General features: G+C 35.3%; 1 protein-coding gene across 4 annotated transcripts in view; it reads left to right on the forward strand.

Annotated features, from left to right (window-relative positions):
- The window catches only part of qtc (GRIP domain-containing protein quick-to-court), a 252,314-nt gene that overhangs the window by 194,906 nt on the left and 38,874 nt on the right, over positions 1 to 18,534 (forward strand). For all 4 annotated transcript variants that reach the window (XM_081755956.1, XM_081755960.1, XM_081755957.1 and 1 more), the window contains exon 3: positions 11,097 to 11,402. In XM_081755956.1, coding sequence (XP_081612082.1) covers positions 11,097 to 11,402 — 306 coding nt within the window. The remainder of the gene's footprint in view (positions 1 to 11,096; positions 11,403 to 18,534) is intronic.

The raw sequence follows: 18,534 nt of genomic DNA on the forward strand, positions 1-18,534 counted from the left end.
CCATCTTTACTCCTGCTCTATTGACCGTTGCATATGTTTTAATTTGATGTTTAGACATTTCACTTCTTTTTTCCAAGGCTTCCACCTGCCAGTGAACTTGGCATGTTTTTCATGATTTTGACAATAGTGATGTTGCAACAAAAGTTGATACCAGCTTACCTCATTTTGTAGGAAATGTGATAACACCATAACATGTGCTGGAAGTGGACATCGTTTGTTTCCAAATAACATTGAAACCAACACACCCAATTTGGAATGTCCTTTTAGCATTTCCAGTACCGTGCCGTGGGGGAGGGGGGCGAGCAAGGCCATGGTCCCGGGCGCCGAAATAAGGGGGCGCAAATTTCGCTAGGAAAAAGGAATATATATATATATATATATATATATATATATATATATATATATATATATATATATATATAGTTTATTATATATTGAATATCGAAATATTAAATTGAAACAATACAGCTTTTAAGTTGAAATTAAATCACCACAATAGTTTTTTTTTTTTAAATCTGCAAATTGTCTGTACGCTAGCGACATCTATTGACATTAGGTACGTAAGTAGCTCAGATATCGAAATCTATTACCTTGAGTGTGCGCTATTAGGAATTACCGTTACTCTCAGACTAACAAATAGGATTAGGCCTATTATAGAATTGAAAAGATTGTAGCGTGTGTTCTATTAAGATTTTGCTTCGAGCCATTTTTTATTATCGAAAACAAAAACATTTCTTTAAAATGCCGAAATCTATATTCCATTAATTAGAGAACATAGTAGACCTATTTTACGCTAACCAAATTCGAGCAAGGATGATATCAAAGCAGGTAGATGAAAGACAACTTTTTTCCTGATGATAAAAAATGGTGGCGCAAACCAAAATCTTAATAGAACACACGTTATAATCTTTTATTCAAGCTTATAATAGACCTAATCCTATTTGTTAGTCTGAGAGTAACGGTAATTCCTAATAGCGCACACTCAAGGTAATAGATTTCGATATCTGAGCTACTTACATGCCTAATGTCAATAAATATCGCTAGCGTACAGGCAATTTGCAGATTTAAAAACTATTATTGTGATTTAATTTCAACTTAAAAGCTGTATTGTTTCAATTTAATATTTCGAAGTAGCACAACAAAGGCTGCAACCATGTTTTTAGATTTGAGTATTAATATTTGTGTATTTCTACAGTAATACAAGGAACAATCAAAAAGTTCCTGGAATGTTGTAGTTCTGACATTTGTAATTCAATCATAATGAATCCTGTGCAATGCAGTCCCTAAGTTGCTTAATTCTGAATTTAACAAGTGCATACACGTCTTATGAGTGGTAGCTGAACGGAAGAGTGTGGTTATTAATTGGCGCAATTTCACAGACCGAGCAACGCTCCAACATCAAGTTCATGTGCAAATTGAGAAAAATCTGATTTAGAGACTTTGATAGCCTTAAAACCAGTTTAACACCATCGGATGTTTGACTCTTCCCAAAAGGTAAAAATGGACCTTTCCCGTTTCGCCAACGTAGAGAGATCAAAACCAACGTGGCAGCTAAACTTCTGAAGATACCAAAAGAGGCCTTTTGTCGATGTTTCCACCAATCGCGGGAGCGGTGCAACAAGTGTGTGTGTGTGTGTGTGTGTGTGTGTTCCGAAGGGTGCCAACTTTGAGGGCAATTAAGTACATGTGTACTTATATTATGGTAATAAAGAGCTACAACAGAATTACGGGAACTTTTTGACTGTCCCTCGTAAATCGTAACGATTTAATTGCTACTTAAATGTATGTTTCAATTTAATTACTTGAAAACTGATAATGTTTGATACTGAACATCGTTATTTGGTCTTAATATTAGGACAATTAGAGTAAAAGCTTTCAATTAAGAACGATTTTAAATTATTCTGTATATACAGCCGAAGGAATAATAATAATAATAATAATAATAATAATAATAATAATAATAATAATAATAATAATAATAGTTTGTTACATGCAGCTTAAGCCATTTACTTGTCATTTTTCATGCAATTTGACTTGCTTGAGTATATACAGTACATTGATTAGGCAATTGTAGATTGTCCTTGGTTAAAATACCGAAGAAAATAGACAAATCAGACACACCCACATAAAAAGAGAAAGAAGTCCCGTCAAGGTAAAACACGATTGAAATTGCCATCTACATGTTTCATTTTTTTTATGCGTTTCTCTTTAAGTCTATTGCTAGCAGCAGTTAATTTTTCTCACCCTCTTTCCTTTGGTTTTTCATTAGTCACGTATTCAGCTGCTCTTATCTCGACAAGCTTCAATTGTTTAGCTCAAGGCATGACATTTCAGATCTGAATCCAATAACCAGATCAGATTATTATGGTCAGTGGCGGATTTAGAAGGTAAAAAAAATAGGAGGCCAGCCAAAACGCAGACTACAATAGGTGTATCATAAGTTTACTATAAACTTTCAAAAATGTGTAAATAATAATTTTAACTATTTTTGTCCTCCCAAAAACTGGGGGGCCTAGGTTCCCCAGCCCCGGGCTAGATCTGTCACTGAGTTTCGTCGCCATTTTTTCCCCCTAGAAGCAGTGACACCACTTCGGGCTAAAAGAGGGAGAGAATTGCCTCCTCTGAGTTTGAAATGTATAAATATTTTATTCAATAGGATACAGTCCGGTAGCCAGCCCAAAAATCTAGGGGGGGGGGGCTGAAGTTAGGGGTGACCCGATCCAATCATATTATAGTTCATTTGCAAGCCTATCTTGAAAATTTTAGGGGGGCCAGCATATAGGATAATAAAGTTAGCAGCAGTTCAGATGTAATGTTTGATCCCATATTAAATAATTTTACACATTCAATGCAAAATGGCTTTAAAGTATTTACAACACAAATCACAGGCAGATTTGGTTAGGTTCAACTTATCCTTTTTGAAAATTTATGTAAATACAAGACCACTTCACGCAAAATCAGTACCTCTGTCTGTCGTAACTTGCAAACAACAAAATTAATTCGCAATCTTATTGTCTACACAAAATGTATCAGACGCGTAGTAACACTGTAAGGTCGTTTCGAAATTTTCCAACCTTTTTATTCATTAGAACTACGCCAATGTTAGTACGTACGTACTTTCGTTACTCCACACGATAACTCTTGAACGAATTTTTTTTTTTTTTTTGCAGTTTAGTAGACAGCTAGAGCAACCATCTCGACTATTTGTTGATGTAGGCAATCCACCTTCACGGGTAACGGTGACTTTAACACTGGTTATCCATAACCCATTTATTCATGAATATACATTTCACGTGATCGTTTTTTACTGTATTTAGCAATTTTTGATTTCTTTATTTTCTAATTTTCCATGAAGACTGTTCGCGTATTCTGTCGCCACTAAAAAAAACACGAATGGTATCTAACCGAATCAGGGAAGGGCGAAGCTGTTGGGGCCACGTAGTGAGTCCGAAGGAGGCAGGCGCGGGAGCGATGGTGTGCATACGTGTAAGAGATGGCAGTGAAAACGCATGGGTTTTTGCAACAATATGAGTTCCAACAGCACTTGTAATGATTTCATACTAATAACTTTTACTTGTAAACATAAAATACCTCTTTTGTACACTGTGCAGAAATACTCTACCGGTGGAAAGTATCTACTAGGCCTACAGTCATTTTTCGTATGCACTTACTTTTTCCAACCGTCGTAAAAGCCTTGTAATGATTTTAAACTAGTAACTCTACACTTGTAAAACTAAAGTACAACTGGAATGCGTAGTACTAAAGTACAACTGCAATTTTGCCGCCTGCACATTTTTTTTTTTAAATAAACATGTCTTTCCATACGGAGTATTAAATTTTAGCTATAAGTTTTACAAAATGTAGTGTGCCTAAACTTGACCAGCATCTTGCCTCTATCAAAAACTGAATATTTCTTTATTTATTTTTCTTTGACTCTTGTTAATATTTTGAAATTTTTAGTGGATTCTTTTAACAACTTTTGTCTGCTACAGGAAAGGGTTTGCGTGTTTTCAACTGGATTTTGGAATTATCTTCTAGATAACTCATGCTACAATCACACTAAAACATTTTCCAAGGCCGTGTCTATTTGTTTATAAATATTCTTTCCTGCGAACAATGTTTTAGGAAAACACTATCATAAAAATCAACAGTCTGAAACTGTCATAACGAATCTAGAAATACTTTATTATTATTATTATTATTATTATTATTATTATTATTATTATTATTATTATTATTATTATTATTATTTCTGTGTATAAAATAGTAGTCCTGAGTAAGTAAGTGACTGACTGATCAACACTGAAATTTAAATTTTGAGCTTGCATAAGATTTGTGACGTAAAGTACCACTAAGGAAGGATTTTTGGATATTTGACGAAAAAAAGGGGGAAACAGAGTGGTAATTGTTATAGTAAAATACCCATATCTTCTATGGGATATTTCTGGTCTCTTTGGAGAATAATCACAGAATGAATTACGGAAAATGGTTACGTCATAGGCACATTCCATTGAAATCCAAAGGAATTCCATTGAAAGTCTCAACAGATAATTCAGTGTCATTGAAATTACAGTCCTTCATGCAAAAAGTAAGTTAAACTCCATTAACGCGTAGGTATCCAAAAAGTTTTATCTGCACGTGCTGAAGAATGCAAGGCCAAGCAATAATGGCTAGTAATAAATAACAATGTGCCTACAATAGCGTTGCAAAAGCTGTTGTAGATATTCATACATTTGTGGATATATGTTTTTACACGTGATATATGGACTAAACTAGCATTGCCAAATTGTCTTAGGTATTATGTGGCAACCATAAAGCGGGTTCCAATTTCACCCAAAACATGCATAAAGATTTATCTGTTTGTAATGTTTTGAACCCGTTATCATTAGTTTGGTGTGAAGGGTCCCTTTTTCGATCCCCGACCACACAACGTTCTGGTGAACATCGTATTCATGACTTTTTCGGAATTCTACCGTTTTCTCTCACATTATCATTCCAACAAAATTATTTATCAACAATAGTCATTGGCCTCCTTTAAAGAGCATAATGGTAATACATAAAACGTATTATTTCATTTGATTTCAAAAGAATTCTTATTATTTACCGAGCATTATGAAGCTACTTGAATTGAGAAGTAGCGAAGTCCGAGATAGAAAGTTTAAAATAACGATGGTTGAAACTATGCTAGCCCAGCTAGCATTAAAATGGAACTGCCATAACCTTTCGTAGGTTGTTATGCTTGGGAATTTAATTTTAGTTAATAAGTGTGTACTCAAATTATTAATATATTTTAAGCAATATAAAGAAACAAGAGGGTCGAAATATTGTCTGGCAAGGCATACCTAATTATGATCTTGATTATATACCACATTGTATCTTTGCCTTATATACAAAGCAGATAAATGTTTTAGATTAGTGTACAGTCTTGTTCAAAAGCTAGCCAACCAACCTTTTTGGTAAACCTTTTTTTTTTTTCTAATTTGTAGATACAAGAAACAACGATTATGCCAATTTTAATTCCTTGAAAGAGACTAGCGGAAGGCGGTCATTTTGGGGATTTTTTTTTAATTCCGAAAATAAGTTTTATATTACTTGCTGGAGAGCGTGCAGGAAACTTTATTGGTCTTTGCGTCCTATCCACTGGCCTGGTAAATTTTGATTCAGGTATCCTCGCACATCTCTATAATAGTGCAGCGGGGCGTCATTTTGTTGGTAATAAAGCCTGTCATTACCGTATATTGCACAAGTGTCAGGGAAAATGGAATCAGCAAACATTGTTAGATACCCTTCAGTTACAGTAAAGTCAAAATGGAGGAAATGCCCAGTAAGTCCCTTACACCAGGCTAATTTGCAGCCTTTTCAACAGTAATGTGGACATTATCTTCAGCCCAGTTACATAGTTTCATTAAGTTTGAACTGTGCTTCATCCGGCCAAACAATGCTACCCATAAATCCCGATTCACGTGTAACCATCTCCTGAACCCATTTACAAAATTCTATCCTGCGATCTGGTTGTTGTCACTTAGCTGCACACCACCCTTGGAATATACACATGAAATTTACCCTTCTTCAGTATGCGTAGCGCACTACAAGCACTTACACCATTCTCACTTGATCCTTGCCTTGAAGATTTTAGTGGTGAACACTGAAACAGTTCCAACATCGAAACTGAGAATCCAGGATTTGTAGCCGTGCGAGATCGCCCTTATCGGTCTTTCTTTACATCACGCACTGTTCCATGAACCTCGAGTTTCTCGTGGATATATAATTGTTACCCATAAAGGTAAATGGTCTCATATTCACGTCTCTCAACTCTGGCTCTCAGCAAAATTCTCAAACTTCAGTACCACTTAATAACTTGGATCCGTTCTTCAAACTGAAACATCCGTCCACCATGTTGATAGCGAACCTGCTTCCGCCTGTCAAGGAAACATTACTTTTTCCCATAAATTTAACCTTGTAGGCTCGAAAATACATTTTAAGTGTAATATATATATATATATATATATATATATATATATATATATATATATATATATATATATATATATATATATATATATGTGTGTGTGTGTGTGTGTGTGTGTGTACACCCCTGCATTGATCAAGTATAATATTCTAGTTTATGGGTTTATTTGCTTCGGCTCTTCCGACCTTAAGATGTAAATAGAAACACATTAAGAACAAATAATAAAGACACTAAGTCTACCTAATGGATAACAATAAGAAATGATATAAAATGCAATGAGCTGATCTGTACGGTACTGTATTCCTACTTTTGGGCCGTAGAGATTACTTGCCAGGTTATAGGAGATCCCTGCGTTCCTTTGGGGAATCCCTTACACACATCTTGCGGAGGTTTGAAGCATACATTTTTCAATCCAGCAGGTATGACTTGGTCATTTCGTGGGTTCCGTCACCACGGCATGGCGCGTGCTCAGGTTGCGGATCGAGAAGAAGGCCTCTAGATATAGAGGTTTGCTGCGAATATACTGAATAAGCAGTCGCGGACAGACGACTAGGAGTGGTCCTCCAGCTTGGGGGTTTGGGTAAGGCTAACAACCTCTTCCTGTAAATAAAAAAAATCACTTGTTCAGAAACATTCACAAAAGCCTCGGACAAGGACTGATAACTTCGCACGACCTCAGCAGAAGAAAATGGACATGAGATTTGGAACATGGAATATTAGAAGAGGGCAGGCGCGTTAAAATCCGTAACGAGTGAGTTAGAGAAATACAGGATGGATCTAGTAGGAGTTCAGAAAGTTAGGTGGGAAGGAAATGGATCTGTTAATTCCGGAAATTTTACGTTCTTTTACGGGGAAGGAAATAAAAAACCACCAATTAGGAACAGGGTTTTTCGTTCACAACGAATATTACCAGCAATTAAGCGGGTTGAATTTGTTACTGACAGACTTTCTTTTATTACTCTTAAGAGTCAGTGGTGTGATATTATTGTTTTAAATGTACATGACCCAACAGGAGATAAGGATGACGATATAAAAGACAGTTTTTACAAAGAAGTGGAACGGATATGTGACCAACTCCCGCGATACCATATGAAAATTCTAATAGGGGATTTCAATGCGAAGGTAGATCGAGAGGATATCTTCAAACCGATTATAGGGAACGAAAGTCTGCATAAGGAAGGTAATGACAACGGTGTTAGACTCGTGAACTTTGCAACATCCAAAAACCTAATCGTGAAGAATACAAAATTCCCACATCGCGACGTTTATAAATACACATGGACCTCACCAAACGGAAAAACACACTATCAAATTGATCACGTTTTAGTAGATAGAAGGAGGCAATCTAGCATAATAGATGTCCGATCGTTTAGAGGGGCTGATTGTGACACTGACCACTACCTGATAGCAGCGATAATACGAGAGAGGTTATCGTTGAATAACGGAAATATTCAGTGTCCGAAAACGGAGATATTTAATTTAAAGAAATTAGATGAGAGCCAAGTAAGAGAGGAATACAAGATTGAAGTTTCGAATAGATTCTCGGCTTTAGAAGATTCAGAGTGCACTAGTGTTGAGGACACTTGGATTGAAATTAGAGATAGTATTAAAATTTCAGCAAAAGGAAAATTGGGACACGCGGAAATACATAGGAACAAACCATGTTCGACCAGAAATGCATTAAACTAACAGAGAAGAGAAAACAGGCAAAATTACGTTGGCTACAAAATCCGAATGAAATAACTACGCAAAATTTCGTAATCAGGCGGGAAACTTCCAAAACTTTTAGAACAAAGAAACCCGATTTTTTGAAAGCTAAAATCAAGGAACTTGAAGATAATAGTAAAAGTAAAAACATTCGGGACATGTATAAGGGGATCAACGAATTTAAGAAAGGCTATCAACCTCGTGCTTATTTATTAAAGAAAGCTGACGGAACAATTGTCATTGATATGGACAGCATCTTAAATAAATGAAAAGATTTCTTTGACGATTTGCTGAACATGCAGCCAAAAACTAATATGCGTGGAGAAAAGGAGATACACACCGCAGAACCGTATATTCCAGAACCTAACCGAATAGAAATAGAAACCACTATAAAGATATTAAAGAAACACAAATCTCTGGGTGTAGACGAAATTCCGGTTGAGTTAATTTTAGCTGGAGGCGAAAAATTGTGGAACAAGATACACAAACTCATTCTCTTTATCTGGAACAAGGAAGAATTGCCACAAGAGTGGAAAGAATCAATCATTGTTCCAATTCACAAGAAAGGCGACAAAATTGACTGTAATAATTATCGAAGCATTTTCCTTCTTTCAACATCCTATAAGATCCTTTCAAATATTCTATTAGCAAGATTGACCCCATACGCAGATGAAATTATTGGAGATTATCAGTGCGGATTTAGACGAAATTGATCAACTATCAACCAAATATTTACCATTCGCCAAATACTCGAAAAGAAGTAGGAATACAATACCCCGGTACATTAACTATTTATTGATTTTAGAAAGGCTTACGACTCGGTTGGAAGAGAAACATTATACAACGTTCTTACAGAACTTGGAATACCGAAAAAGCTAATTAGATTAATTAAGATATGTTTAAATGAATCCCAAAGTAAAGTCCGGGTAGGAAAATTTTTGTCACACGAGCTTTCACGTCGAAAATGGCCTGAAACAAGGAAATGCGTTGTCGCCATTATTATTCAACTTTGTCCTGGAATACGCTATAAGGAAAATCAAATATAGCAACCAGGGCCTAGAATTGAACGGTATTCACCAGGTTATGGCATATGCTGATGATGTAAATTTAATAGGAGATGACAGGAGAACAATAGAAAAAATTGCAGACATCTTATTAAACGCTTGCAGGGACATGGGTTTAGAAGTAAATGCAGAGAACTAAATACATGGAAGTGCATCGGGACCGTAATACAGCAAATTATAGATGCGTTAAAATATTAAATAATACTTTTGATAAAGTGGATAGTTCCAAATATCTAGGATCAATATTAACAGAGGAAAATTATATCCACGAAGAAATTAAATGTCTACTAAAAGCAGGGAATTCGTGTTACTATTCGGTTCAAAATCTCTTGTTGTCGCGAATTTTGTCGAGGAATTTGAAGCTTAAAATATATAAATCGATAATCATGCCTGTTGTTCTGTATGGCTGCGAAACATGGTCGCTGACACTGAGGGAAGAACATAGACTGAAAGTATTTGAGAACAAAATCCTGAGACGAATATTCGGACCCAAGAGGAACGAGAATGGGGAATGGCGGAAACTTTATAACGAGGAACTACATAATTTATACGGTTACCCAACATTGTTAGGATCGTCAAGTCTAGGAGGCTTAGGTGGGCAGGTCATGTAGCTAGAATGGAAGAAAGTAGAAACGCTTTCAAAGTCTTGACTGGAAGACCAATCGGAAAACGACCGTTAGCAAAACCTAGGCGCAGATGGGAGGACAATATTAAGATGGATCTCGCAGAGATAGGAATACAAAGTAGAAACTGGATCCCGTTGGCTAAAGTTAGAAGTCAGTGGAGAGCTTTTGTGAACGCGGCACTGAACCTTCGGGTTCCTTAAGCCATAGAGTTAGTTAGTTAGTTAGTTATGACTTCGAGTGTCATGTTCTTAACCGCACTCTCTAAGTTGCGTTGTTTTTTTAATTACGGCCCTCTGAAGTTCATTTTTCCCACGCTTTCGGCACCTTGTATCGCCGAAACTATCCCTCGCCGACCAAAGTTCCGGAGGACTTTTTTTTTTTTTTTGCTTGTTTCGGTGTCAGGAATCAGCTCCCGAAGTTTGTTCAAATAGTTTTCGAGGCAAAATATTACACGTACTTACTTCCCCCTGGCAAAATATTACTCTCGCCTTGGCCCACCCACTTGTTTACCCTAGCTAACCTGGAAGCACGTGAAGTTAATGCTATGTTCCAATTTAGCACACAATTCATAAACTTTCCCCAATCAGTTACGACTCTACGCCTTTTGCTTATTGGCGTTAATGGCAACGGCCAAATGCTTTCAAGGATATGAAGTCATCAGCAACCAACGACAAGCGCGCCGTCTGGCGCTGACTTCTGCTTTAGGTTCCATTGCTACGTGATTGGAGGACGGTTCATACACCGACACGACTAAATTTCCGACTGAAATTCATGAATCCATGAGTAATGCACTTTAATACAGTCCTTTCCAACTCGCCGACGGTGTAGGAACGGGCTTTCACGATCCAAACTAGGAGAAAGAAAAGGTTGAGCCTAGAAGAGGAAGGAACGAGTAGGTGTCATGAATCCACGACTAGTGCATCCTCAGAACGATAGACTACGCTTTGTTTGTCGATCACCACTGTCTTCTATCAACGCTAGGTTTAATACCTACTCCTTGTTCTGTCTGTGTGGTTTACTGAACACGAGCAGCAGTAACGTCACAGAACATTCAGAGGGAAATGGCTTGTTTAAGATATTGCCTTCTAAAGAGAACTGGGCGGTCAAAGATTTCTGAACAAGATTGTGCATATTTATTGTAGTTTATCTTATTCATTAAAGATTTATTGTGATGTTTTGATTCTGTAACACTTGCAATTATATAATTATTTTTTTCTTTTATTTTTTCAGCCATTTAATAGCACGCCAGTCAGCATATCGAACCGTCCTTCCCACTTGCCCCTTGCGAGCTCCTCGCCTGGTTCCTACCCTCATACCCCAACCCCTTCTCCTGAAGCAGTCGATGACTTGGACTCCGTGAAGAGCTTCGGCAGTGTGTGCAGTACTATGTCCTGTGATTACGCATTTGCCAAAAACGGTACCACCTTCTCTGGTAGGAAAATGAGATACGTAGTCCATTGCGCCAGGTACCCGGAGAACAATGAAGAGTACCTCACTCCTACTCAGCGGGCGAACAAGCAAATAAGAAAACTAAAGGTAAAATAAGACATTATTCGTATAGTAATAGATACTAAAGGTAAAATAAGGTATTATTCGTATAATAGAATTTATCTGGTATACAGCATGGGACGTAAGTGGCTTGACACTAGCAAGTAGATCATCAGATCGTTAGAGCAGTAGCAGGCGTTATGCTGTGGTTTATGAATAATACATTGCAAGAAGTGATCTTATAAAAGATTAGCTCAAAAGCTCATTCTTTGCACGGATAAAATAGGTTTATCGAAAAATATTTGAACCTCTTCTCATCATTTAGGATATCCCCTTTAACCCTACGTACACCATGGTGTTACGCGTAACACCACACACCACAGGAGGGTTAAAAATGTCGATCACATAAATCATTGTTTTCTGTCCCAGAAAATGTAATATTCTTTTCTATTTTGTACAACTATAAACTAAGACAACTGAAGGCATAAAATAACGAATATTACATTTTCTGGAACAGAAAATAGATTTATGTGGTGGACATTTTTAAACCCTCCTTTGGTGTACGGTGTTACGCGTGACCCACGATTCCACTTTTAATATCGTCATTCTGAAACCAACAGGTCTTTTCCGTTTAGGTGTACGACGATTTGCGTCAGCTGTACTCTTAGCGACATCCATTTTGAGTATCTTCAATAACTGGAAATAACCTCATGCACATTGCGTTTATGTACCGGTATACCACGAAAACTTTTTTTTTTTTTTTTTAAATTTTGGGATAACTTTCTAGAAATTGAAAGTATTCAATGCCAGAAAATAAAATTATTATTTTTTGACTCAAAACCTGAGTTCATGATACTAAACTTTTTATCCTAATAAAGTATGGACAATTTTTAATCCACCTTGCTGTACGTAGGGTTAATCAAAATGACACGATGAAAACCTAGCTCGAGGTAGATATTATCTCTATGTTCCAAAATTCATTTTAAACTGGGCAGCCGTTTTCCCGCGATGCGTTCACAAAACAGAAGTCGATTTTAATGTGGTGAAAAAAAATATATATAAAATGCACCCTTTTCTCCCTTAAAACCGGAATTTTTAAAACGCTGGGACATGTTTGCGCTTATTTTTAACTTTCAGACGCTCGCATGTAGTATGAAGTTATATCAGCGCTCGCGTGGGGATACTTTTACCGCTTTTGCTTTTTTTTTCAGTAATTATTGCAATTCAATATCACTAATGGGGTAAGTGCTGTCTGTTGTGCTAATAGCTATATAAAACCTGATAAACCACCAATCGAACGTAGCACATTAGGATAAAGAGTGTATTTTTCTACAACGATAATTATGCCTGTTGTTCTATATGGCTGCGAAACATGGCCGCTTACTCTAAGGGAAGAACGTAGACTGAAAGTATTTGAGAACAAGATCCTGTCACGAATATTCGGACCCAAGAGAAACGGGAATGGAGAATGGTGGAAACTTCATAGCAAGGAACTACATAATTTATATTGTTTATCAAATATTTTTCAATTGATAAAGAAAGAATAGAAGAAAGGCAAAAATAAAAGAAAGTAGGAACTCTTTCAAAGTTTTAACGGGAAGTCCAATCGGTAAACGACCATTAGGAAGACCTAGGCGCAGATGAGAGGGCAATATTAAGATAAGTCTCCCACAAATAGGAATACAAAGTAGAAATTGCGTCCAGCTGGCTAAGGATAGAAGTCAGTGGAGAGCTTTTGTGAATGCGGCATTGAACCTCCGACTTCCATAGGCCATAGAGTTGGTTAGTTTAGTATATTTTTCTCTGAAGGCAGTGTACAGTGAATACTACCCACGTGATATCCCAAATGTTAATTAAGAGTTTGTATATCAAGTGTCGTCTTCCGAACTTGGTGGGCTCGTGAGATGTTCGATTTTCCTCATGAATTTTGACCCGCATATCCCACATGACATTTTAATCAAAGCAACATGATAAAAACTCAGTTCAAGGTAGGTGATATCTACGTTCAAAAATTCATTTTAAATGCAACTGTTTTCTCGCATTGCAATCACAAACAAGGTGACTCATTTTTATGTATGTTTTCGACTTTGTTTACATAGCAATTAAGTAAGTTTACAATAAATGCGAAGGTTATCAAAGGATGGCCTGTGTTCGTAGTTCAAAGAGTAATGATTACACGGTCACAACTATCAAGATGTAGTTGAGTTATTGGTGTAGCGTTTTCGAACACTGTATCACAGAATAATAAAAGCTATTTTTTTTCTGAAAAATTGTAAATCTAAAGCATTTAAAAGAGTGTATTACTTCTAAATTTGATGAATTATTATCTAAGAACATTAGTGATGTACAAACTTGTTTAAAAAATCTTGGCTGCCCACTTGGTTTTAGAAAACCATATTGTGGGAACCGAACGTAGGAAGCTATAATGCACTGCCTGTAAATAAATACTGTACGTATTTTAATTGGCCCAAGAATATGCAAACTTAATTTCAACTGCAGATTTAATTACAACATGGCTTTTTAAAGAGAAGTGAGTGGTCATATTATTTTGCACAAGACTGTACATAGTTTGGATAAAAAGTAGTGTCAACACAATTCTTACGTCAGGGGGCTGCGTGAGACTTCCGTAGCTAATAAGATGTGAGGCAATGAAATGTGGCTAGTGTGAGTTTAGTCAATAGTGACAGTGAAGTAAAGTACAGGAGGGAAGTGCAAGCACCATAACAGTATGTTTCGGAAAGACGAACAACGTGCGTGGATCAAGATTAAAAGTGGTACGTGGACGTAGTGCACAATAATGTATTCAAGAACTTCGCGACGACGTTTTCGCCAAAATGAAGAAAACACTTCGCGGAAAGCATTACAACACAAGAGAAACAACCATCTGTGCCATATGGCGACCCTTGCAGGATATCGACAAGGACTGACGCGCTGACGGTGTACGCCACCTTCCACACGAAAAGGTGATACAGATGGGAGGCGATTACATTGAAGGACTGTAGCAGGTGTTCTTCCGCGCATTAAGCCAAGTACAAATTATAACAATGCTACGATAATTACGTTGTATCCAGTCATTATAATATGTTCTTCTGTGCTTAAAAGAGTAATTTATTCATTGAAAATAGTGAAGGATACTTTGAACACTTGATTTAGATAATCTAACTTAATGTTTTGATACAACTTGTAATTATTTTATAGTTTCGTAGTTGATGAATAATTCATTTCAAATGTGTTTTTGTCAAGTGACTTATAATCCACCTTGTATATTGTTTCCTGTCAGCTATTACCTATGTAGAGATATTCTCAAATAAAACTGAAAATTCTTCCTCATTTTCAACATTCCACCTTGTATATTAAGTTTCCTGTCAGTTAGTTAGAGATATTCTCAAATAAAACTGAAAATTCTTCCTCATTTTCAACATTCTCTCCTCTTAGCTGTAGGTAGTATATTCCCCACATAACTTGATGCATCGTCACACGAGATGTTTCTGCAAATGCGAGGTAGATAACTCAGTATACACAAACAGCTTTTTGGATTGAACACTGATGTAGACGCTATCAATATTTGATAGAATTGTCATACAGATTTCACTTTTAATCATTAGTCCAATATAAAATAATCATGAGAGGCCAATAACGAGTATTGATTGAGCAATTAGCCAATCAACCAATATATTTCTTTTTTCTTAAATTTTCTTTTTATACTGTTTCTTTTCCTATTTCTTTTCTGTCTTATATTCTTTCTATTCTATATTTATTCTTTTTTCGTACCACCACCCTCACTTTTTTCTTTCCTTCGTATTTTCCTCTTTTTCTTTCTATTTACTTTTTATGTAAATTTCTTTTTATTATTTCTTTCTTTCAATAATTCTTTCTATACTTTTCATTCTTCGTATTTATTTTACCTTTTCCTTCTTTCTATAATTTTTCTTTTTACATTTGCTTTTTCTTTCTTTCTATACTTTTCTTTATTTTTCTATACTTTCTACTCCTTTCTTTTAGTATTTCTTTTCTTTTTGAACTCTTTTTCTTCTCTTTCTTCTGTATCTTTAATTTTCTTTACTTTTCTTATCTTTTATTTCTACTCCATTCTTCCAGTGTTTGTTTTCTTTTTAAACATTTTATCTTTCTGTTCTGTTTCTTTCTTGTATTTGTCTTTTCTTTCTATACTCTTCATTATTTCTTTTCGTATTTTCCTTTCTTTTTATGCTCTTCTCATTTATTTCCATTTCTTTTCTTTCGTTTTCTTATATTTTTTTCTTTTGCTGTTGTTTCTTTCTTTAAAATTTCTTTCAACCAAAATTTCCTAAGGTTGTGTATCTGTATTCAAATAATAGTTGTGTCTAAGTTAGTCCTGTCACTAAGGTGGTGTTGAGGAATTCCACGTTCGCACATAACCACAGTTTTTATATAAAATTTAATAATAGTAATACTACAAGCAGTAATGCAACATGCAATATTTCTACTTCATCTAGGTGCGGTTATTCTGTATTTTTAAATTAAGATACACTTCTCAGGTATAATCATTGACGTAACATGTTTTTGTGGTCCATTTCTGGCATTTGGCAGCTTCCTCCAGTGGATATCCCAATTCAGCTTCATTCTTGAAATATTTCTAATATCTAGAAACAAGTCACCACCAAAAACTTGGCTTTTAATCAATATTTATACATGTAATACCAACTGAAGTAACCAATTGAACAAAACATTGAAAATAATCAATTATAAACCACACTCAGCATTCTTTGTTCTGCTCTGAACGACACTTGTTTGCAAATATGTGCTTATGGTTTAGATACGTGACTTTCTACTACGAATGGCACAAAGAAATTTCATGGCTCTACTTGTCGCTGATGTAAAGAAAGTACGTGACTTTACTTGGCACTGTATATGGGGTATGGGAAGTCATGACTCGAGCTTCCCAAAGCACATGGCATAGAGAAAGCATGTGACTCCAGACATTGCTTATAATTCAAAAAGGATATGACTGCTTACCATTGTATGGCGTAAAGAAAGCATATAACACTGCTCACCAATGAGTATGTCTCAAATAAAGCATATGACTGCTTCTCACTGCTTTGGCTTAGAGAAAGCACATGATTTCTTGCCGCTGCACATGACGTAGAGAAATGTATTCTACTTGCCACTACACACATCTTGGAAAAAATACATTACTTAGAGAAAGCACGATACTGTATTACATGTATTTTGATTGTATGCTTAAAACTCGTGGCTTAAAACTCGCGAACTTTATAATACCTAATATGCACTTAGGCCCATCCATGATTATTGCTTAGGAGAAACTAGTTGAATTGTATATGAGGGCTAATGAGAGAATTTATCTCATAAGTTAAACCACAATCTTACCAGATGATATATGAAGAAAGAAACATGCCTTCTGAAAAGTTACAAGTAAGTACCTTCTGGTGGCAAAAAATGTGTAAATAAAATTCGCTCCATTTAGATGCATAGTAACATGTGTATAAAAAGTATACTACTGCCTACCACTGTGTATAGCATAGAGAAAACATATAACTCTGCTTACCACTGCGTATGACCCAGGAAAAGCACATGACTATTGTGCACTGCGTAATCATTAAATAATTCCAAAAAATAATACAGACATTAATTAAGATGATAGACAACACAATCATTTTGTAAGTGAATTGAATCGAAAATTGTTAAAAACTATATTAGTCACTTGAATAAATTTGAGAATTATTTAAAAACAAAATCACTTTCTCTTCACATTTATAATTTTTCTATACCAAATTAATTATTCAATGCAATGTTGGGCATCCATGGAATGCAAAGTTACAGTATAACAACAACAACAACAAAAGAAAAATGTTCTTGACTCAAGTTCCATTAAAAACAGTGACTCATTTTATTTTATATTTAATAGATAATGAACTATTTTAATTGCATGTTAAACCTTAGTTTTTATTATTTTATCATTTTCGTGTATGGTTTTCAATCTGTTTCTATTGTTCTGCTTGAAAAGATTCTAGTCCACTTACCTAATAACTATTGAAGCCATTAAGTCAACAAAACAGGGATAAAGTGATGTTTCTCCTACATCAGAATTAGTATTTGTTAAATCCTTACTATGATTATTTATGCTTATCATAAAATATAACACAATCGAAGTATTTTCCACATCACAAACGAACTGCCAATTTCGCAATTTGGCTTGTACTTGCTGCTTTAAATTGTTTTAGATAAATTTCCCCCTCTGCATATTTAAAACCTTAGCTAGATTGCACGAAAATTCTTCTGAAATAGAGGGCGCTAATTTCAAATCTTTGTTTGTTTTTATTTGAGTTTTACATTGTAACTTATTCAGTTTGATATGTGATTGTTCCTTTTAGAAACATTTATTCTGTAAGTTCCATTCGAACAACGTGTATGAATTTGTGCACCAAGTCAACTTGTTGATTTTCACTAACTTCCAGTTTCTTGATTTGTAAATGAGACAACTGAGTTCATTATACCTTTAGCTATCGAAGGGAAAAAATAAAGTTTTAAAAGAAATATTTTTCAAGTCTTATTTCTATGAAATATTAACTGTTTCTAAACGTAATTCATTTTAATATAAAATACATTAAAATGGCTTGTTAGACACTTCACAAGATTTTGCCTAGTACAATTTAGACATTTCACAACATTTTGCTTAATACGATTAAGTTTCCTAAGGTGGATTAAATGTTAAATGTATGCGTTGCTGTGAAAGTGCGTTTTCTATTTCCGCATTAGTTTTAAAATTTTCCAGTGGCTCTTACGTGGTGTAGTGCACACACAATACAGTATATTTACTGTAACGATTAATATAACTGAAAATGCTCAGTTCTATTTAGCAAAATACTATGACTTTTCTTTTCATATAACGTATTCAAACAAAACTATACAGACAATGTTATGACATGGAATTTTAAAACTTATTCTTAAACATCTCTGTAACTTTAATTTGTCTTTAACATATTAAAGACACGACTTAATATTATGAATCGTTATTATGAAATTGTGACCAATGAACTTTTTTTTTCTTTTACTTTAATAATTTTCTTGAAGAAATGGAATCTTTTTGAGGCAAGTTTGTTTTCTAATCTTGCTGCTAGACATCTCAATTCACATCACATGCTTATTATTATAAATTTTGTTTCGTGGAAATTATTGTAAA

The sequence above is a fragment of the Thermobia domestica genome, chromosome 4 (genome assembly GCF_964235325.1).
Source record: "Thermobia domestica chromosome 4, izTheDome1.hap1.1, whole genome shotgun sequence".
Classification (NCBI taxonomy): domain Eukaryota; kingdom Metazoa; phylum Arthropoda; class Insecta; order Zygentoma; family Lepismatidae; genus Thermobia; species Thermobia domestica.